The sequence below is a fragment of the Carassius auratus genome, chromosome 3 (assembly GCF_003368295.1).
Source record: "Carassius auratus strain Wakin chromosome 3, ASM336829v1, whole genome shotgun sequence".
Taxonomy (NCBI): Eukaryota; Metazoa; Chordata; class Actinopteri; order Cypriniformes; family Cyprinidae; genus Carassius; species Carassius auratus.
Window position 1 is genome coordinate 28175122 of NC_039245.1, and position 22868 is coordinate 28197989.

Sequence of the window (22868 nt, forward strand, 5' to 3'; positions counted from 1 at the left end):
CGAATTTTGAGATAAAATGTCGCTATCACCATGTTTCTATTCTTTTTATTTAGTGGCAGAAAAGGGCTTCCATACTTAATAGTCATGATAATGTCACAATGCAATTATATATATATATATATATATATATATATATATATATATATATAATAAACATCTTAATGGTTTTTAAGCAGGATTCTTTTTTGATGTGAAGACTTTCTGGCATGAAACATGATAGACATGATTTTGACAGGTTTCGGAGACTCACCCCCAACAGTTTCAAGTACAGCATCTTTTTTTTTGTCTCCTTACAATGTTCTTTATGCTGTAGCAGTGGTAGATTTCTTTAGCATAATATGCAGGTTTTAAACTAAAGACCATATATCCATCTCTAACAGAAGTGACTCAGTCTGGTTTGAAATGTTGCACTGGATACTTATTACCGGTCCCAGGCAGAATCTGCAGACGTTTTTTGTGCTGAACATGACAGAAAATCTACAGGATGGATTTAAACAAGGTAAAATATGTTAAATGAAACAGTGTTATTAGATTATCCAAAGTATTTAATAAAAACAATCATGCAAGTGGATGAGTATAGGACAGGTGATGTGCAGGATTCTGCGGGTGTGTAAGGCCTGCGTATTAGCAACGAGGAATCACAATTCATACATTTAGAGAGGAAAACTTGTGTATATGTTGAATATGTCAGAACCAGACGAGCAGGCAGTGATGGGATTGGAAGTCGTCATGCTAAAACTCGAGGAGCAATAAGAGTTCAAGTTTCAGCCCAAGTTAAGGGACACCACCAACAGATCTAGTAGGAAACCAATATGCATAATATAGAACTGGATATAAAAAAAACTTTTGATACAGTTATATTTTGGCACTCCTATAACAAGATCTATTTTTTTTGATTTACAAATATATAATTCAGGAACATTAGAAATGGCAGGAGAGGTTAAAAGGAACAGGACACAAAAACCTGTTTCATGTCAGCATGCTTCACACACAAAGAATCTGAGGACTGGAATAAGAGATCGTTCAATGTCTCCACCTTAAAAATATCTGTGTTTTGTAAAATATACTGAACCTGCACATAACATCAATCTGCATACAGGCAATCGATGAACTCTCGTTATTAAGAGGTCATTTTCACTCTGAGAGCTGCCTTTCTGTCCACTGCCAACACAAGCAGCATCCTAACTGAGATAGAGCCTCATAAAATAATCATTTTCTCAGGAATGAGTCGTTGGTGCCTTAAAATCATCACCAGTCAATGGAAGAGATCTTACACCAGCTCCATTAGAAGTCTGAATGTGGACGCATGCTTTAAAATATTATTTCATTCAACCAGCCCTCCTCAGTTCAGATATGTTCAGATAAAGGGTATTAAACTGTTCACAAAGATTTGGTGAGTTCATAAATAACATGGATGTGGTTGTTAGTTTGAGCAGGAGGGGCGGTCCTCTTCTTCTTCGGGCCGTCTCATACCACACTGTGAAGCGACGATGGGTGGATGAACTCTGGGTTTATGTAAGAGAAGCCAGCAAATTCGCTCTGGTCGATGTTGGCCATGACCAGTTGGTCTGGAGGGGTCAGCATGGGCTGCGTGCGGGTGAAGAATTTGTCGAAGTTCTCCGCTGCTTTGCCGCACTGTTAAAGGAAGGGGAGAAGAAAGACGTCGGGTTATTTTTAGATTCAACTGAAAAGAGAGAAAATGTATTCAGTTTGGACTTCTGTCATGGATGTCATGTATGCTCATATGTCCAGCAAACAGAGGATTTTTATAAAGATGATTGGAAGCGAAATATATTCAGGGCTGTGTTAAAGCTTGAAACGACTGAAGCATAGCTCTAGCATCTGTGCTGCACCAATTGGTTTATTTGAGGGAGCTTTGCAAACAAACATGGGTGGCCACAGGTTGAGATGAATCAGTTTATAGCCATAAAACACACACATATATACACACAGTGAGGGAAAATCAGCACAGAGGGTGGGTGGTTTTGATGCAAACACATGGAAAGACTCTTCAAATAGTCCAGGCCTTTATCATGTGGACTCCCTTATTAAGCCAGGTTGACTTAGGTTGACTAAATGCTGACCCACACTAAAAGATTTCTAGAACAACCCGAGTACCAACAATGACTTTGGAGTTAGGCTACGATATGATACGAATGAATGGAATAAGCAGCAATCAAACAGAAGCGTTGCACATCTCTGTCTCTCAAAACCAAACCAGTTCTCTTTTAAGAGTAGGCTAAGAATCAACTTATATACAGATACATCTTCTACTTGGCCTACATATTTGTATCTTTATCTTTTACTGGTTTGCATGGTACACACACATTTGTTTAGTGAAGTTAAAAAAAGATTCGCTTAAAAAGTTCTGCGTAATGAAAATGTGCACATGAATTAATTCAGTCGTGTTCAAATCATCACTAAACGTTGGTCGTGACATCTCTCTGCTTGCATGATAAATATTATTTTAGAAATTAATAATTATTTTAGTTTAAAACGGCATACTTGTTCAGTGCTAACTATGAAAAAAAAAATCATAACGCACTTATCAAGTAACTGTACGACTTTCCGTTTTATCCGAATGCAGATACAAATAATTTTGTGACTGTTAAAAATACAAATACTGGCTGTTACATTAAAATTTTAACATGTAATATTAAATCATATTTCATAATTATCAAGTTTTGACAAATTACATATGTAATTGTTGCATTAGGTCATGAATTAATAAGTGTTTATTGATAAGAACAATTTCATGTCTTTTCATTTAAAGTAGCATAAACCACAAGTAGTCGACTGTAGCCTACTGCACACAAATAAGAGGCTTTAAAGCATACAGATGTTTCACTCCTATTTGTATGACCAAAAAATGTAAGCGCAAGTGATCTCATTCCGCACAAACACTGAAATAGTGTACATTTTTATAGTTTAACATTAGAGCGAGCGGCCATGTGAAGTTGCTACTACTTTCATGTTTCAGATGATAATTCATATGTGAGGTTGATGAATGACAGGGAAGCATTTGGATGTAGCCTTTTGTATATTTACCGCATAGAGCAGCTGTTTACAGAATGCAATACTTCACCACTTCCTGATAAAAAATTTTTTTTCTGCGACTAAAAAAAAAAAAAAAAAAAAAAGACTAAGCCTTTTCTCATTGACTTACGATTAGTCCACTAATGAAAGTGAAAAAAAAAAGTGAAGTGACATTCAGCCAAGTATGGTGACCCATACTCAGAATTTGTGCTCTGCATTTAACCCATCCGAAATGCACACACACAGAGCAGTGAACACACACACACACTGTGAGCACACACCCGGAGCAGTGGGCAGCCATTTATGCTGCGGCGCCCGGGGAGCAGTTGGGGGTTCGATGCCTTGCTCAAGGGCACCTAAGTCGTGGTATTGAAGGTGGAGAGAGAGCTGTTCATGCACTCCCCCCACCCACAATTCCGTCCGGCCCGAGACTAGAACTCACAACCCTTCGATTGGGAGTCCAACCCTCTAACCATTAGGCCACGACTAATAGGGGGCAGTCCTAGGTTACACACCTTTTGGTGCAAAAAATGGCAGGTGCTTTTGTTTCCTACGGTATGCATTCGGCCTGTCAGCTCACTTACATCAATGATAGTTCCTATTTTCCTGGGTTAGATCCTACTCTGAAGCAGGAGCCAATTTATTCCCCCCCAAAAGACACTCCTATAGCTAAAATCATTCCCAGTTCCTGTGGTGCAAACCCACCAAAAAGTGTGCACTTCCACTAATAGTTATAGGACGTATGAAAGAGTTAATTTTGTGTTAAAGCCTGTAATGTTGCATTTTTCTACTTGCTTTATTTTGCCTTAATAAGACAACATTTCAAAGCATACTAAAATGTGACAATTTCACATGTGCGTAAACAAACTGAAAAAAAAAAGGAGAAAACACTCCAGGTTGCAAAACAAACAATCCACATGAACCAGGTCTGAAAACTGAGAGTGGCAGAGCAGGACCTGATTGAATTGGTTCATAGAGATACTTGATTTTGTTCAATATGATCACTCCTGGCTTCTGCCATTCCACTGGGAAGATCTTTTTCACATGCAGCTTTCGGTTTACTGTAAACTCTTTGGGCTGGAAATATTGACTAGTAAAGGAAGAGGTCATCTACGAGTTACTACTCAACATGAAAGATCAAAACCCTATATCAAGATCTAATCAAGACCCTATATAGTTTTTAATATACATTCCTAACCATATTGTGCATGTTTAATATGTGCATTAAAAAAAATCATATTCTAGAATCCACTGAAGTTACTTTTCCTCAATGACTTCACCAAAAAATGTCGATTGAAGTCAAATTCATTCTAACTATTCTTCTAATCAAATGACGATAGCTGCAGTATCAACTAAAATCCACTGCTAAGCTGTTTGCAAATGTTCATCGGAACAATGGTTTCAGGAAACACAGAATCATGGAACTACAATGCTTTTAGAAAAACACCAATGATTGTAAAAAACCAGAGTGTCTCCCATTGGTGGATGCACTAGCTTCAGCTATCTTAGTGTATGAAATGCATTAGATGAGCAGAGAGACGGTCATTTGAGGTTGACACTAGACACATCAAACTATCATCGAAGTGCAGGGGTTATGCAAGTTACTAAACAATATACAGTGTGGTCTACTGTGACCTGAGGAAGCGAGTTGTCATCAACCCCAACAGCATTGGCTAAGGTCAAAGACGTACAAACACATCATATTCACACTCACCACTTTGGGTTTGAAAGGAGGCTGGATCTCTCTGTTGGCCAAGCGCTCCCAGTCGATTCTGCGGAAGAAAGCTTGCTCCTTTATATCTCGCTCACCCTCTGGACTGCAACCTAGACGCTTGGATGGATGCTTCGTCATCAGCTGTGCATGTGGACGAGAAGAGAGAGATTCTTAGAGCCAGAGCCCATCTAGATTTAATCAAGAAAGAGGATAGCTAGATACAATATTTATAATAATAATGTATTTTTCATTCTATGGAAGCATAGTAATGTCCATTGCAATTCAATGCAATTTAATTTGGCTGTGAACTGAAATCTTTTTCTACAACTAACATTAGGGTCTCATTAACACCCATTAACAATGATTTATAATCATTAAGAACAATTACACTCTGCCCAAAAACATCTAATAGACATAATGAGATTTGAAACTATTCTACATAACCTAATGATGTCCCCCACATTAGTGATCATGAAGCGTCGTCACTGCCTTTACTGACAGTTAAATCACCACCATGCATCATACGGTTTTTGTTTTTTATTTGCAGAGGAACATAATCAAACAAAATGGAAAAGTCAAATTAAATTATTATTTTCCACTTAACTATTATAGCGGGTGATAATTCCATCACTTGAGCTGACAGCTCAATATTAAAGTACACCAGTTATTAATCAAAGCTGAAAAATTAATTCTGCATTATTGGTTTCTCATTCAATGAGCAGCAGCATACAGATATTTGGAGGAATGTCTCCAGACTCACCCCTTTACAGATGGACACTGCTTCTTTAGACATGGATTTAGGGTAGGACACGTTGTGCTCCATTATTGACTGAAACAGCTCATCCTCATCCTCGCCATCAAATGGAGGCTGTTAGAAACAGAGTAGTTGCTGGTTTATATGAAACATACACAGAATATATATTCTATGTCTATATATTCATATTCACTGTACCTATTTAAATAAACATGTGCTCGTTCTCTTAACACATGACAGCAGTCTAATATTGTCCAATTTATACTATAAATTAGCTGAGCAGATTCCATTGCCCCATGTTTAAATGAATTGAGCTGAAGTGTTGCATGAACAAAGACATGCTTAAAGTCTCTTTCTTTCCTATTCTTCACAGCTTCACAAGAATCATTCCAGGATGGGGGTGTCCGAGACAAAATCGTCCAAAGGGAAACACATGAAGTGTATAGCAAGATTCTTCTGTTGGGTAATTGGACCCAGGAGTCAGTGGGAGAAAGCTGAGATGTAAACGACGTAAGCTTGATAACCGTTCTGGCAGAAAGTATAGAGGACACAGGAGGCCTGGGAAGCACTCTACATAAATTAATCTCACTGAAACCAACAGAGAATATTCCAAAACGGACAAATTAAGCTGTTTATTAAGTCAACGCATGTAAATGTCTGTCTGTCTTTGTGTATAAAACCAGTCGTACAAGCATGAACATGTTTTGTTTCTGGATAGCAGTGCATTTATTTATTTATTTTTATTTTTTATTTTTGAATAGTATCACTGCTACAGTACAGTAAATTGAAAAAGTGAAATACACTAAAATATAAGAAATTATATAACTTATATTGTTCACACTGTAGCTTGGGGACCAATTCTCACTATTAACTAACTATTTATTACAGAATTTGCATCAGTAAACTCCTAATTACTGCTTATTAATAGTTAGTAAGGTAGTTGTTAAGTTTAGCTATGATTGTAGGATTAAGGGATCTAGAATATGGTCATGCAGAATAAGACATTAATACATGCTTTATAAATACTAAGAAACAGCCATTATGCTAGTAATATGCATGCTATTAAGCTACTAATAAATAATAAGTTAACTAGTTAATTGGCCCTTAAAATAAAGTGTTACAAATATATTAATATAAATCATTTTGTTTAATAACAATAATAATCTATGTCAAACAGTAAAGCTTCCAGATTCTTTCTCAGAATTGGATCTGTAAGAATATTTAGCAAAAACAAGGATTAGTTAACCAGACTTTTTAACATTATGGGAAAAATAAATTGCATTATATCCAATTATGTTATACTGCAATATATACATTTTGAAATAAATTTCATACATACATACATAGATGTCTAGCTTTTTTTTAACCCTGAAGGTCCCATATTAGTAGCTTATATGTACTCTTATGGTACTATTATGACTATTATTCTTTGGGAGTAAAGAAGGTACAAAGGTATCCCCTTTGAGGGTACTGCCCCGGTGACAAGTTGTTGTATCCCTAAAGATACAATTTTTTAACAGTTGTAAACAAATACTGTCCAGAGATATTAAACTGTATTGAACCCAGGAGATTTTAAAATACATAAATGTACCATGAAAATCCATTCAAATTCTTGTTCCTTTAGAGGCCGTTGTGCAAACCACAATCTCAAAGCTCTCGATCATGCTCTGCTGCTCGGAGACAGTGTGTTTTGCAGCAAGTCGTTTGCTGTGGCGCTCACTGATCACAGCAGGGCTGCAATCACAGTTATTCAAGGCACCTCTGAAAAGTCCTGGCATCTGACTCATTTGAGAACTACAGAGAATACCAAATGATTTTCTGTGCATGTTCACCTACCTGCCCAGCTAGCATCTCGTAGAGGAGCACACCGTACGCCCACCAGTCCACCGATTTACCATATGGCTGATAGGCGATTATCTGGGGGAAGAGGAAATTAACATGTCCATCATTTTCTGTCCATTATTTCCATTCATTCAACTTTCATGGGTTCTTGGGAAACTCTATTCAGTGTCCATTCATTTTTCAAGAGCATAATGCACCTTTCATTACTGTTCAAGGGGGTGGTAGTTCTTCTGTAGCTCTTCCTTTCTTCCCCACACCAGTCCACTTACACCCACATCTTCAGCACACACACCAGTGAGTGTGTATGATCACAGGGGAAGTTAACGAGAGCTTTGTTAAACATAGAGAGTGTATATTTCATGTCAAACTCTGAATTCTCTTCCTCTTCATGTGTGCTTTAGAAATGACTTCATAGTTGTGCCAATTTCCACAAATAAGGCACAAATCGGTGCCCCATTACTTTGTCAAAAGCAATGAAGTCCCACAGGCCACGTTCTTTCAAGAGTGTACTATCAGATGTGTTACATGCTTCGAAATGAGCATTGCATGAAGGGTAGCAATAGGTCTATACGATACGTCTTTGCAAAATTTTTTTTATATTAATCTAATTTTGACTCGATTGACTATATCTAACAATTGAAATCATAAAACAATGACAGAAAGCATGTTTTTGTGTCTGCTGGCCATCGCTAGCTGAGAAATATTGTTTTTCACATTGCTCGCGATACAATGTTGAGTTCTGCGTTTGGACTGTTTAATTCAGGCACTGTAAGAACATTCTTATAAAATAACAATTATAATACATGGTAAACATGGTTAGTCAATGTATCTGCCCAATTAGGAAAAGTAGTGGATCTCACTTCACTTTATACTATAGTATACAATACAACTTTTTCTTTATGTAGGCAGGTATTTTTCTGTTTAGTTCTCATTTTTGTGTTCATATGTCCTGTCCAATTTATGTAGAAGTCTACGTAGAATAAAAGTTTTACATTGATTCTAAAAATGGTAGTTGTTTTTATTTTATTATTATTTTTTGACAAAATGTACTGTGATTCTCATGAAAGCTTGTTTAAATCTGTCACGTCAATTCCCTCATTTTCATGCCATCTCTCTACTTTCCACTGTCAATAAAATGGCAGAAAGTGTGCAGCTGAGCGTAGCTGTTGATTAAGTCTTCTTCCAGCAACTGTACTCAAGAGCAAAAAGAGCAAATTTAAAATATTGATTATTCATGTGGTTGCAATTGCTTTCAGAACCAGGGAGGGTCAATATATTGGATCATGTCTTCATTAGCATTTGTCTAAAGACAGGATGTCAAATAAAGATTGCTCCATTTCCTATGACGGTGTGAAATGTGAAAGCAAAGACAACACGATGAGCACAAAGAACAGAAAGGACCATGGTTTTTGGACTCTTTGAAGTATCCTTTAAACACCCTATTATCCCGTTTCAAACATTGCCTTTCATGAATCTTGAATCCAACTTCTGTGATGCCTACATGTAACACATTTGCATAATGTACAATGTGTACATTCAGAACATTATGTTCTGCATTGGGCGGCCAAAAACATCTTGACCCGATCTGTGAAATGGGGTGATATTAAATGTGTACATTTTTTTTAATCGAAAGCCTTTTTTTTTTTGACCTTGCATGCATATATACCTACTGTATAGGAGACTCCCAAACAATATTAGGAACCTTACAAATGGCACAATAGGGTCAATTTAATGGGAGACTTTTCCCTAAAATGTTACAGCCAAGTTTGAAGTCTGCTGCTCAGACCAATCATCTAGAGAACTGTGTGTGTAAAAATAATAACTTCACTGTGTTTCTGATAAATAAAATCCCATCTGCAGTACTGTAAAGGCCGCAGACAAGGCTGGAGAGGATTGGTGGAGACTGAAGGGTTTGAATAAATTCATGACAGATGAAGAGGTGGAAGGGCTGCTTATGGATGAATAAACGATTGTGTCAGGACTGTGGAGTTTCTAACGGAGATGCTCAGATGGTGCAGTTACGTAGACCTTCTTTAGATTCAGAATACACTCAAGGCTGTGAAGACACACTAGCGAGAGGGCAGCATTTGTTGCATAGTGTGCGTGTGTTCTCTGCAACCTATCTATCTATCTGTCTGTCTGTCCGTCCGTCCGTCCGTCCTTCCGTCCGTCCGTCCATATGCTGGTTTTATTTAAAAAATGGCTGGTATTGAATGTTTTCCAGACTCCTATTTAAATGATTATCAGGGTCACTGATCAGACATGAGGAGATCAATACATGAGGAATTGGATGAAACAGGGAGCTGTCATGACACACGAGCTGAAGATTTCAAGACTACACTTGAAAGAACATATGCAACATAAACAGATCAAAGTTTCCTCAAATCCTGCACACACACACCCTTTTCTGTCCAAGATACTAGAAAAGGTGGTATCCTCACAATTATTTTCCTTCTTAGAGAAAAAATGGTATCTGTGAGAATTTCCAGTCAGGATTTAGACCGTATCATAGTACTGAGACTACTCTTCTTAGAATTACAAATGATCTGCTCTTATCTGATCGTGGGTGTATCTCTCTATTATTTTTATTGGATCTTAGTGCTGCGTTTGACACAATTGACCACAACATTCTTTTGCATAGACTTGAACACTTTGTTGGCATTAATGGAAGTGCATTAGCATGGTTTAAATCGTACTAATGTGACCACTATCAATTCGTAGCAGTGAATGAATATGTATCATATCGATCACAAGTGCAGTATGGAGTACCTCAAGGCTCAGTACTAGGGCCGCTACTCTTCACGCTTTATATGTTACCCTTGGGAGATATCATCAGGAAACATGGTGTTAGCTTTCACTGTTATGCTGATGATACGCAGCTCTATATTTCCTCGCAGCCTGGTGAAACACACCAATTTGAAAAACGAATGGAATGCATAGTCGATATAAAAAATTGGATGACAAGTAATTTCTTACTGCTAAATTCTAAAAAAACAGAGGTGTTAATCATAGGACCTAAAAACGCTACATGTATTAACATAGAACACTGTCTAAGATTTGATGGTTGCTCTGTCAATTCTTCGTCATCAGTTAGGAACCTAGGTGTGCTATTTGATCGCAATCTTTCCTTAGAAAGCCACGTTTCTAGCATTTGTAAAACTGAATTTTTCCATCTCAAAAATATATCTAAATTAGGGCCTATGCTCTCAATGTCAAATGCAGAAATGTTAATCCATGCATTTATGACTTCAAGGTTAGACTATTGTAATGCTTTATTGGGTGGTTGTTCTGCACGCTTGGTAAACAAACTCCAGCTAGTCCAAAATGCAGCAGCAAGAGTTCTTACTAGAACCAGGAAGTATGACCATATTAGCCAGGTCCTGTCCACACTGCACTGGCTCCCTATCAAACATCGTATAGATTTTAAAATATTGCTTATTACTTTATGAAGCCCTGAATGGTTTAGCACCTCAGTATTTGAATGAGCTCCTTTTACATTATAATCCTCTACGTCCGCTACGTTCTCAAAACTCAGGCAATTTGATAATACCTAGAATATCAAAATCAACTGCGGGCGGCAGATCCTTTTCCTATTTGGCGCCTAAACTCTGGAATAACCTACCTAACATTGTTCGGGAGGCAGACACACTCTTGCAGTTTAAATCTAGATTAAAGACCCATCTCTTTAACCTGGTTTACACATAACATACTAATATGCTTTTAATATCCAAATCCGTTAAAGGATTTTTAGGCAAATAGAACTGGGAACACTTCACATAATACTTTATGTACTTGCTACATCATTAGAAGAAAGGCATCTACGCTAATATTTGTCTGTTTCTCTCTTGTTCCGAGGTCACCGTGGCCACCAGATCCAGTCTGTGTCCAGATCAGAGGGTCACTGCAGTCACCCGGATCCAGTACGTATCCAGACCAGATGGTGGATCAGCACCTAGAAAGGACCTCTACTGCCCTGAAAGACAGCGGAGACCAGGACAACTAGAGTCCCAGATACAGATCCCCTGTAAAGACCTTGTCTCAGAGGAGCACCAGGACAAGACCACAGGAAACAGATGATTCTTCTGCACAATCTGACTTTGCTGCAGCCTGGAATTGAACTACTGGTTTCGTCTGGTCAGAGGAGAACTGGCCCCCCAACTGAGCCTGGTTTCTCCCAAGGTTTTTTTCTCCATTCTGTCACAGATGGAGTTTCGGTTCCTTGCCGCTGTCACCTCTGGCTTGCTTAGTTGGGGTCACTTCATCTACAGTGATATTGATGACTTGATAGCAAATGAATGCACAGACACTATTTAAACTGAAAATTTTGCATTATTGACACACTGTTTTCCTAATTAATTTTGTTCAGTTGCTTTGACGCAATGTATTTTGTTTAAAGCGCTATATAAATAAAGGTGACTTGACTTGACTGACACACACACAAACATTCTGTATCAAAACACCCAATCCTGTCCTGAGAACCAAACTGCCTCATTCATATTAAAAGCAATCTCTAAGATATGAGATATATATCTATGTTTGCTTTCACTCTTCCTACCTACAATATGCTTTTCACACAGTGCATCTCCTTTTGTGTCATACCTCTGGAAGAGATCATGATGTTCCTGCTACCCACACTGCTTTGCTGCAAAATCCCCTTCGCACACATGCTCAGACACACACACACACACACACACACACACACACACACACACACACACACACACACACACACACACACACAAGATGTCAAGCTGCCACACGCTTCAGTTGAAATGTCACAGCACTAATCTACAGGTCAATATCACTGTGGGCAAGTGAGAGTAAATTAAAATGTGGCTATTAGTGAATGCTGTGGCCATGTATGCCAAAATATATAAATAAATAAATAAATTACTGTCCGAGTATGGGTCACTATACTTGGCTGTATGTCACGTCACTTTCAATTAATATAATTATGATGTATTATTATTTATGTATGTGGTGATTCCACTAATGTCAACCTAGGCTTAATGGAAAAATGTGACTCTACATCCATTTTTGCAAATGTTACCTACACATACAATTCACTGCAGTTTCCAGATGAAATTACCATAGTGGCAGTAAAACCCCAACAACTATTATTCCTTTTCAGTTAAATTACAATTAGAGTGCTATATTATCCTTTAATAAAGACTTATTTCCATGTGGTTCCATGTTATGACCTCAAAACACCTTTATCATAGTGCATTACTCGTACACTAATATATCTTAACCAGCTCCATATGTGTGATATAGTAAGCTTACTCAGTAGCTCACCTGGTAGAGCACTGCACTCAGGTATGAGTCCCGTGAAACATGAGGCAAGACAAGGCTATCAATCAATAAAATATGACACACTGACCTTGTGGGATGTGCTAAACTCTACAAAATGTGACTCATGTAATAATTTGGATAGGGTGGCACTGTATTAAGCCACTGTGGGGAATTGAAGTGTTACACAAAACGTTAAACAAAAGGCAAAGAAGAGATTTTTAGAAGCATGCTAAAATGGCCTGGTTACTTGTCATATTTGCTTTTATTAACACTATCGGTAAGGTTTAGGGTAGGGATGACTGTAGGTGGTACATTAACCATTATGTGCCACTCACTTGTAATTTCATTTCTGAACTTCCACGATAAAGATAATAAAAAGTTGCCAGATTCATGTTAATCTGTTTCAGATCTAGCTATACATTTCATATCAAAACTGCTGCAAAAAAACCCCCAATATAATATGTTAAAATAAATGTTTTTACAATCAGCCTGGGTTGTTTAATGTATGAGTTGTGTGTGTTTGTTGTGTTTGTTGTCTCTCACCTCCGGGGCAATGTAATCTGGCGTTCCACAGAAGGTGCGTGTTGCCATGCCCTCAAACATGTTTTCCTTACACATGCCGAAGTCTGCAATCTTGATGTGGCCCTCGGAGTCCAGCATCACGTTATCCAACTTCAGATCTCTGAGGACAAAATACACAAACCAGGTGTATGAAATGCACATGTTCATGGTAAACGCTCTGCAACTGCCTTCCCTCATTACACCCGCAAACAGTTCACAGTTAATAGTGTGGTCTTTAGCTGAGCGTGAGCAGTATAAGCGAGGTCAGGGTGACCTCAGCCATGCTCAGTCTTCATAATCAAAGAGCATGATTAATGCAAGCTGAACGCTGCAACCCTGCAGGGATGGGAACGGCGAGCGAGGAGCTAAATACAGACAGCCTTTCTTACAGCCAGCTTTTCCTCAAATAGTCTCGTTCTCTGGACAGGAATTTTTATACTCCTGAAACAGTAATAACGAAAATGGAATTTTAATAAGTTTGTCTTGACACCATCTCAGCTGTTATTGGGTCTGTTCTCAGCAATCTAATTTGATCATGTGCAGACCCTCATCTGCTCAGATTAAGTATATTTTCCACTGATGGTAACACACTGACAGCATGTGACTGCATCTATACGATCTACTGTGCTCCTCGATTCTGTGTAGAGCATTAAAGTAAAGATACTCTAATCCACTCACCTGTAAATAATTCCCTTCCTATGAAGAAAGAAGAGTCCGACAGCAATCTCTGCTGCATAGAATCTGTCAACACACCACAGTGTCGATTAGTCGGCATGACACATTCACATTTTTTTATTTTTTTTTATTTCTCAGATTGGTATCCAAGCTCTTACAAGAAGCAAAGGAAACATATGTGCCCTTGTTTAAGTGTTGATTGTTCCAGCATACTTTTTCTAGCCTCTGCTGACAAGGTGAAAAATTGGTGTGGTTTGACATTCTCTGCTCACACAGACATGTACAGTATTAGAATAACAACATGAACAATTCTATTTCTGGAGCAGCTCTGGTTCCTTGTTATATGTTTGCAGCTTTATTTATGAGTGGAGACTGGGTGTTGATGGATCAGCTGTTTAGAGCTTTTTGTCTGTGCCATTTTCAACAAACCAGCATGCTTTGTCACATGTAAAACTATGTGTAGTGCTTGACTAATGCGCTCATCTCTAGTCTGTACTCGTGTGGTTCTGAATGAGAGTAAGAAGTGAGTCATGTCTTACACGACTTGTGGCTCCTTAAACTTGCCCACTTGCTGGATGTGATACATCAGGTCTCCACCGTTAATGTACTCCATTACAAAGTACAGACGATCCTGACAAAAGACAAATTAGATAAATAGTGCAGCTGTGGAAAAAAAAAAAGCAGGCCCCTGTATTGAATCCATGTGCTGACCTCAGATACAGTACAGTGCAGCACCAAAAGACAACATACGCTGATGAACAGCTCTGCAGACCTTTTCAGCAGAGCTGTGATAGCTTACCCTGACACCAGTTGTGTTGATAGTGACCAACCCAGGGGGAGTTATGGTGTTTGGAGTAAAATGCGAGTGGACATGATGGCTGGTTTGCTGTCTGCATTCAGCTCATCAATATTTAGTAAGAGTTGCTGGGATCTGTTGCGTTATTGATCAGCAGGATGCCCATACTGAGTCTACGTTTACACAACAATGATGTAGTCCAAAACGGAAAAAATATTTTTTGCTTGCGTTTTTAAAAAGTTTCATGTATACACAACTTTTTAATTTTTTTTTGCATTTACACATATCTGTATTACATATGCCAGGCCAGTAGTTGGCGCTGTCACCTTGTTAGTAAACTATACCTGTAGGGAAGTGACGATTATATGTTGTATATGATGCGTCTCCGTTGTTGGTTGTAATATTGGTGAAGTAAATCCACACTTTGCTGAAGAAGCATTAGCAAACTCTTGAGCAGCAACAATAGTACCGTATACTCCACCATTGTTGTGTATGTTTGTTCGTGCTTGCCTTTAAAATTGTCATGTACTGCGCATGCGCATGACATCACCATTTTCAAAGATTCCCGTTTTGGTTGTATACACGGAAATTATAATGGTGGCGTTTTCAAAAACATGCACTTTGAAAGCCGTTTTCAAAAATATGCATTTTCTGTTCCCAAAACGCAGTTGTTTTGTAAACAAACAGGCAAACCCATAAAAATGTTCTTGTCGTTGGCTGAAAACATTTACATGTAAACGGCCCCTGAGTGCGGCCTGCTGTGACTTCCCCTGTCTGGTGCTCGCAAAACCCCCAAACACAGACACTATTTAACTACATTCTTCTATGATATACAGAATTGAGAATTTGCAGAATGCAGATCTTTTCCATAATGAACATAACTAAATAAGTAGTCAAATTCCAAAGAGGAGAAAATTACTTTTAAAGACAGTATATAAGAATCATAGAACTGGTCAATATGACCTGTGTGCTTTACTCAAAGTCTTCCGAAGCCATATGATTACTTTGTGTGGGGAGCAGACTGAAATTCAATTATGTTTGGTCACAAACCAGAAAAACAATAACATTTGACATGAAAATAGTGACATTTGATGTGATTGACATCCAGCTCAACAGGCACCATATCTGTTGTCAGATAGCTACTGCACATCCCAGGCTCGTTGAAAGATATGTGCTTGTGGCAACATTTCTTCAACACTGATATTACATACTTTATTGCACATTTTACTTCAGTTTCCATGTCCATGTTTTTATTACGTTGGTACAGGCAAATATTATACATATTTTGCATTCATGTTGGAAAATAAGGTAATGCATCAGTATAGGGACAAATTCTCAATTAACTTGTTGTTGTTAGCATACATATTATTAGCATACTGGCTATTTATTAGTACTTAACAAAATAAATATTCTGCATAATCACATTCTACATTTCTAATCTTACCCAATAACTAAAATTAACAACTACTTTACTAAGCAGTAATTAGGAGTTTATTAAGGCAAAAGTCAAAATTAATGGTTAAAGCTGCAGTCTGTAACATTTGACGCTCTAGCGGTTAATAAACCGAACTGCTTGCGTCTTGCGGAAGAACATTGTAGCCGGATCTACTTCTCTCTGTTTATGTCTATGAAGAATCACAAAGGTACTGGGTTACTCCGCTGAAGCAATCTATAATAGTCCGAATATAAACACTTATTATAGGTGTACCCTAGTGATTCAGGACAGGCTAAAAACACGGTTTGGAAAATGGATTCATGGTGTACTCACTTATTATATACATTTTGTAAATTTTGAACACATAAAAAAGTTACGGACCGCAGCTCTGATTGTTTGTTTCTTAACGGGAGCGATGAATTCCTGCAAATGGCAATAGGACCACTGGGAGGAGCTTGATTTTTTTCATAGATTATCTGTCTCATATTCTACTGTGAGGACATAATGACAGGTTTAACAAATATGTAAAAAATATATTTTTACAAAAGTTACCTACTGCAGCTTTAACAGAATTAATTAATTGTGAGCTGAGTTGAAAGGGCACACTGGTGTGTTTGGCTTTCGCTCCTCTCTCCCGTTTATTTTTAGTAGTTTCTTCAGGATGTACAGTGCTTACACCACTTTGAGACTGATGTTGGTGTGGGCACAAAGAATCTGACTAATTTGAATGACTTGTTTTGAGTGTTTCTGCGCCCCTCTTTACCGCAGTGGCGACAAGTCTACAGGCCTCCTAAGACAAATAAAGACTTTTTATCTGAATTATCAGACATGTTGTCTTTCTCTGCCACAGATTTGAAAGAATTCTTCTCCTGGTGGATTTCAACATCCATATGGATATAAAAGCCTCCACAATAATGTCCCTAGGTTACGAATGTAACCCTAGTTCCTCGAGGGAACGAGACGCTGCGTCAGCGCTGTTGGGGAACGCCTCTGGCAAGAAGTAGGGAAGCAAGCGCCGGCAGGGGTGCCGGGAGTATGGCTCTGCGACGCAGCGTCTCGTTCCCTCGAGGAACTAGGGTTACATTCGTAACCTAGGGACGTTCCTCTTCGGGAACTCGAGCTGCGTCGAGTGCTTTTGGGGAACGATGTGCCAATGCTGCCAGACTACCAAACCCCTGCCTAGTGTGTATCCGAAAAGCACAGCTAAGGCAAGAGGACAGAAGAGCCAGGAGCGGCTCGCATATCGAGATTGTAAAATCTGGCAAATGTAGAGGGCGTGGACCACCCCGCAGCGTTGCATATGTCCAAGAGGGACACACCAGCTAGAAAGGCCTAGAGGCAGCCATACCCCGAGTAGAGTGAGCCTTGGCTCCCAAAGAAAGGGGAAGACCAGAGGACTCATAGGACTCGTTGATAGCCTCGACTATCCAACAATTAAGGGTCTGCTTAGAGGCAGGGGAACCCTTTTTAGGAGGACCGTAGCAATCAAGCAATTGGTCAGGTTTTCTCCACAGCAGCTCTGTGGACGTATGTGTCCAGTCCTCGAACTGGACACATATAATTTAGCTTCTCCTGGTCTGGCTCCCGAAAGGGAGGAGGGCAGAAGGCCTGCAGTACTATGGGTTGTGGTGTAACAGAGGGAACTTTAGGAACGTAACCCGATCGAGGGTATAAAAATGCTTTGGCCATACCAGGGGCAAAGTGTAAGTAGGTAAGTAGGTAACTCTCTTTAGAGAAGTAATAGCCAGTAATATTCATGAATCGGCTCAAATGGAGCTTTACAAAGAGCCTCTAACACCACAACCAAGTCTCAGGGGGAACACGGGACCGTACTTGAGGTCTCAGCCTTAGCGCACCTTGGAGGAAACGTGTAACTAGGGGGTGTCTACCCACTGACTGACCATTGAAAGGGATGTGGTTAGCAGCTATGGCCGCCACTTACACATTTAAGGTGGAGTGAGTTAACCCCGCAGAGAGCCTAGCTTGGGGAAACTCCAGAACTGTACCAACTGGGCAGTTAACAGGGTCAAGCTGGTGCTCTCTGCACCATGAGGAGAAGGGTTCCAACCTCAGGGTGTACAGTTTCCTCGTAGAGGGAGCTCTGGATAGGAGTGGGGAGGGGGGGGTCTCAACAACCTCGGTTGGGAGACCAGAAGCTATGAGCTGTGCCCCCTCAGGGGCCACAATGACAACTTCCACAACTCCGGGCGAGGGTGAATTATTTTGCCCTGCACCTGAGAGAGTAGATCTGTCCTGATCGGAATCTCCCATGGAGGCCCGTCGAGGAGAGAGATCAGATCTGCGAGCCATACTGGGCTTGGCCAGAACGGGGCTACTAATAGAAGACGGACCCCGTCCAGGCGTACTCTCGCTAGAGCTACCGGGAGCAGAGCGATAGGGGGAAAAGCATACAGACGAAGCCTTGGCCAGGTCTGTACCATAGCGTCCAGTCCCAGAGGAGCTGGATGAACTAGAGAGAAACAGAGGGGACATTGCTATATCTCCAAAAACGGTCCAAAAACTCTCCATATCTACTTCACCTCCTTGGGGTGAAGCCCCCCCGGGTCTCGGCCCCTGTCTCGACAGTATGTCTGCTCCCACAGTCAATCTCCCAAGAATATACACTGCTCCGAACGAGAGGAGTTTGTCCTGGGACCACAGAAGGAACTGGTGTGCCAGCTTGTACAAGTGGCACGAATGCCGATCTCTCTGGTGACTGATATAAGAGATCGCCAAAGTGTTGTCGGTGCGCACCAACACATGGTGACCTCTCAGGTCTGGGAGGAAATATTTCAACTGGTATGCCATGTCAGATGGTGACCGCTCCACAGACTGCGGGCAGGGTGGCCACTCATGACTGCACCCCAACCGGTGAGGGATGCGTCTGTCGCTAGCGTTACACAGCAACCAAGAGCTCCCAGCACCGGGCCCTGATTCAAGAACCAAGGTTTCTTTCACATATCTAAGGCACGAAGGCATCGCCGCGTGACCTTGATAGTTCGTAATGGATTCCCCCTCGGATAAAATCCCTTGGTCTTGATCCACCACTGTAGGGGTCTTATGTGCAGGAGAACAAAAGGTATCCCGTTGGACACAGCTGCCATAAGCCCTAACAGTTTCTGAAACTGTTTGACAGTGAGTGGCTGGCCTTCTCTGACTCTCATGACTGAGGTAAAGATTGACTCGATCCGAGCAGGAGACAAATGTGGCTGCATCGTGGTCGAATCCCACACTACGCCTAGATAGGTGGTTGAAGTGATAGAACTAACTCCTCCTTATTAAATGGAGTTTAAACAACCAGACAAGCAGTCGGGTATGGAAAATTCACATCAAAACGAATGAAAATGATGTAATACACGCGTTGCCTCGACACCGCGCAAATAATTAGTCACACAAACAATATTAATCCCCTCTGAGATTAAATAGCTGCATGTATAATGTTAGGCATAACACTGTGTATTGCTCGCCGACGCCCTCCGTATCAATCTCCAATCTCCGTATCAAACAAGGTGTGCTGTCTGCAGCCTTTGTCTGCGGTGATCTTGATTTACAAACATATCATTAAAATGAACTGTAACTCCGTTGAATACTCAACAAAGAGAAGAGAGAAATTAACATTCAATTTACAGGCAACAGCTCTGGTGGACATTCCTGCAGTTAGCATGCCAATTGCATGGTCCCTCAAAACTTTTGACATCTGTGGCATTGTGCTGTGTGATAAACTTGCTGTGGCCATCCTAAGGCAATAATCAATAATCAATAATCATGCTGTCTAATCAGCATTTTGATATGCCACACCTGTGAGGTGGATGGATTATCTTGGCAAAGGAGAAGTGGTCACTAACACAGATTTAGACAGATTTGTGGACAATATTTGAGAGAAATAGGCCTTTGAGTACATAGAAAAAGTCTTAGATCTTTGAGATCAGCTCATAAAAAATGGGGGCAAAAACAAAAGTGTTGCGCTTATAATTTTGTTCAGTGTATATATTTATGTTTTTTAAGGTTTGCAGAAATGTAGGTAGAGGCATGTACTTCCAATGAGCCTGGGTAGCTTTTGTATGGCTTCAGAAGACTACTTTTATATTTTTTATGGAGTTGGCATTTTGGATCTTGACATATGTGGTCAGTGAACTATAATTGTATGAAAAAAGCTTTTGAGAGATTTGAGAGATAAGTATAAAGATTTGATAAGGATTTGAAGAGTAGGGTCATGGTTTGGACTGAGGGCAAGAAAATTACTTCACATTTTTTGTGTCTACTGCCCAGTGGTATTGTTACAGCTACTGGCAACAGAAATGCCCCAAAAGGAAAATGCACAATAGATACACCATAAAGAGATGCATTTCTCACCACAGTCTGGAAGCAGGAGTGCAGCTGGGTAAGGAAAGGTGGCTTATCTCTCTGGGCCAGCACTCTCTTCTCCACCATTGTGCACTCCACATCATCATCCTGGATCACCACGTCCTTCTTCAGGATTTTAATGGCATACAGCTCCTCAGTGGACTTCATTTCTGCCAACATCACCTACGTTGAAAGCAAACCCAAACTAGATGGAATCTCACATGTGACTCAGATCGTTTTGTCTCATGACAAATGTGAACAGCACACAGAGCACAGGGAAGTTGATCTTTTCGTTTTTGAATTGGGGCACTTTTATATGTGGTCCTAAATCTGATGTTTTGAAATGTGACCGCAGTCTCAGTCATATCAGAATTCATGTGACTTTTATTTGACCCTAAATTAACATTCGTCATTATTTCACGCTGACAGTAGATTTACTGGTACTTCTTTGATCAGTAATACACCTCGATACAAGATAAACTTAAGGCGTTGTACCGTAAATATTTAAATTCATATATAAATTTATCAAATATTTAAATTTAAAATTCATCCTCCTTATCACCTGCTCATGAAGTTGGTGGCTTCTGTGGCACATCAGCATATAACTGAATGCATAAGAGCTTTACTTCTGTATGACGGAACGCTTCATGATGTCTTGTTATTGATCTTTTGTTCAGGTCTATCATTCAGTCACACTGGAATCTGATCCTTTTCCTATTTGGCGCCTAAACTCTGGAATAACCTACCTAACATTGTTCGGGAGGCAGACACACTCTTGCAGTTTAAATCTAGATTAAAGACCCATCTCTTTAACCTGGCTTACCCATAACATACTAATATGCTTTTAATATCCAAATCCGTTAAAGGATTTTTAGGCTGCATTAATTAGGTAAACCGGAACCGGGAACACTTCCCATAACACCCTATGTACTTGCTACATCATTAGAAGAATGGCATCTACGCTAATATAAGTCTGTTTCTCTCTTATTCAGAGGTCACCGTAGCCTTCAGATCCAGTCTGTATCCAGATCAGAGGGTCACTGCAGTCGCCCGGATCCAGTACGTATCCAGACCAGATGGTGGATCAGCATCTAGAAAGGACCTCTACAGCCCTGAAAGACAGCGGAGACCAGGACAACTAGAGCCCCAGATACCATTCCCCTGTAAAGACCTTGTCTCAGAGGACCACCAGGACAAGATCACAGGAAACAGATGATTCTTCTGCACAATCTGACTTTGCTGCAGCCTGGAATTGAACTACTGGTTTCGTCTGGTCAGAGGAGAACTGGCCCCCAACTTTGCTGCTGTCGCCTGTCTTGCTTAGTTGGGGACACTTCATCTACAGCGATATCCTTGACTTAATTGCAATGATGAACTGCCTTTAACTATCATTTTGCATTATTGACACACTGTTTTCCTAATGAATGTTGTTCAGTTGCTTTGACACAATCTATTTTGTTTTATATATTTATATATATATATATTTAATTTATTATATCTAATTTATATAGCGCTATATAAATTAAGGTGACTTGACCTTTAAAACTAATGTGAACGGCCATACCAAAAAGTTGGATCTGAGCAATACTTCAGTGCTTTATACATTGCTTTACTATTGTTGAAACAACCAAACTTTTTTGCACAGCGTGATTGTACCTTTATCGCCAGATAAACCAAAAATGGACAAGCTCCAACCTTATCAGCTGGATTCATGCAATTTGGTTGTTTTACTGGTTGTTTAATAACTCTGAGAAACAAAGTCATTCTGAGGAAGAACTAGTAGCTGTATTTGTGTGAGGTTTATTTTTGAAAGACATTCAAGCATTTTTTTGAGGCATGTCAGGAGCAATAAGTATGTGTGACTGACCTTCCCAAAACTGCCTTTGCCAAGAAGAGCCAGAAAATGGAAGTCACTGAGCTGAACTCTGTTCATGTTTCCAGATGGCAAACTGAAGCGTCGGTGATCAGTAGGAGTGATGACTTTCTTCCCAGGACCGAACTTGGCTTTCTACAAGAGTGATGGAGAGGGATCAGTACCTAATACATGAGCTTCCACAACACTCGAATGCATGTCTCATACTTCAATTTCTGTTGCGTGCTCAACTACACAACATGGCACTTCTTAAAAACAAGCTGTAACATGGTCAGGCCTGTGTGAAAATGACAGGACATGCAGAAAAATGTGTGCCGAGCTCGAGAGACATCCACAGCCGCTCGAGAGAGACTGAAAGAGGCTGTGGAGATCTTCAGGCCTATCAAACATAAACCCACTTGCTGGAAATATCCATGCTAATTCTTAAAAATGAGCTTCCATATCCTTTTCAAAATCTGTTCTGTATACTGTAAAGTATATTATGGTGGTAGAGTGTGTGTGGCTTTAATGTAAAGTCCATTCACACAGTAACTGTGATTCAATCAC

The 22868-nt window shown here is 39.8% G+C and overlaps 1 protein-coding gene across 3 annotated transcripts in view; it reads right to left on the reverse strand.

Moving 5' to 3' along the window:
* Nucleotides 1–527: 527 nt before the first annotated feature.
* LOC113053289 (protein kinase C alpha type-like) overlaps nucleotides 528–22868 on the reverse strand; it is a 151831-nt gene continuing 129490 nt past the window's right edge. For all 3 annotated transcript variants that reach the window (XM_026218204.1, XM_026218210.1, XM_026218217.1), the window contains 9 exons: nucleotides 22317–22457; nucleotides 20459–20632; nucleotides 14414–14505; nucleotides 13878–13940; nucleotides 13182–13320; nucleotides 7341–7421; nucleotides 5511–5618; nucleotides 4751–4891; nucleotides 528–1635 (listed from right to left, as the gene is read on the reverse strand). In XM_026218204.1, coding sequence (XP_026073989.1) covers nucleotides 1468–1635; nucleotides 4751–4891; nucleotides 5511–5618; nucleotides 7341–7421; nucleotides 13182–13320; nucleotides 13878–13940; nucleotides 14414–14505; nucleotides 20459–20632; nucleotides 22317–22457 — 1107 coding nt within the window. In that variant the 3' untranslated portion in view covers nucleotides 528–1467. The remainder of the gene's footprint in view (nucleotides 1636–4750; nucleotides 4892–5510; nucleotides 5619–7340; nucleotides 7422–13181; nucleotides 13321–13877; nucleotides 13941–14413; nucleotides 14506–20458; nucleotides 20633–22316; nucleotides 22458–22868) is intronic.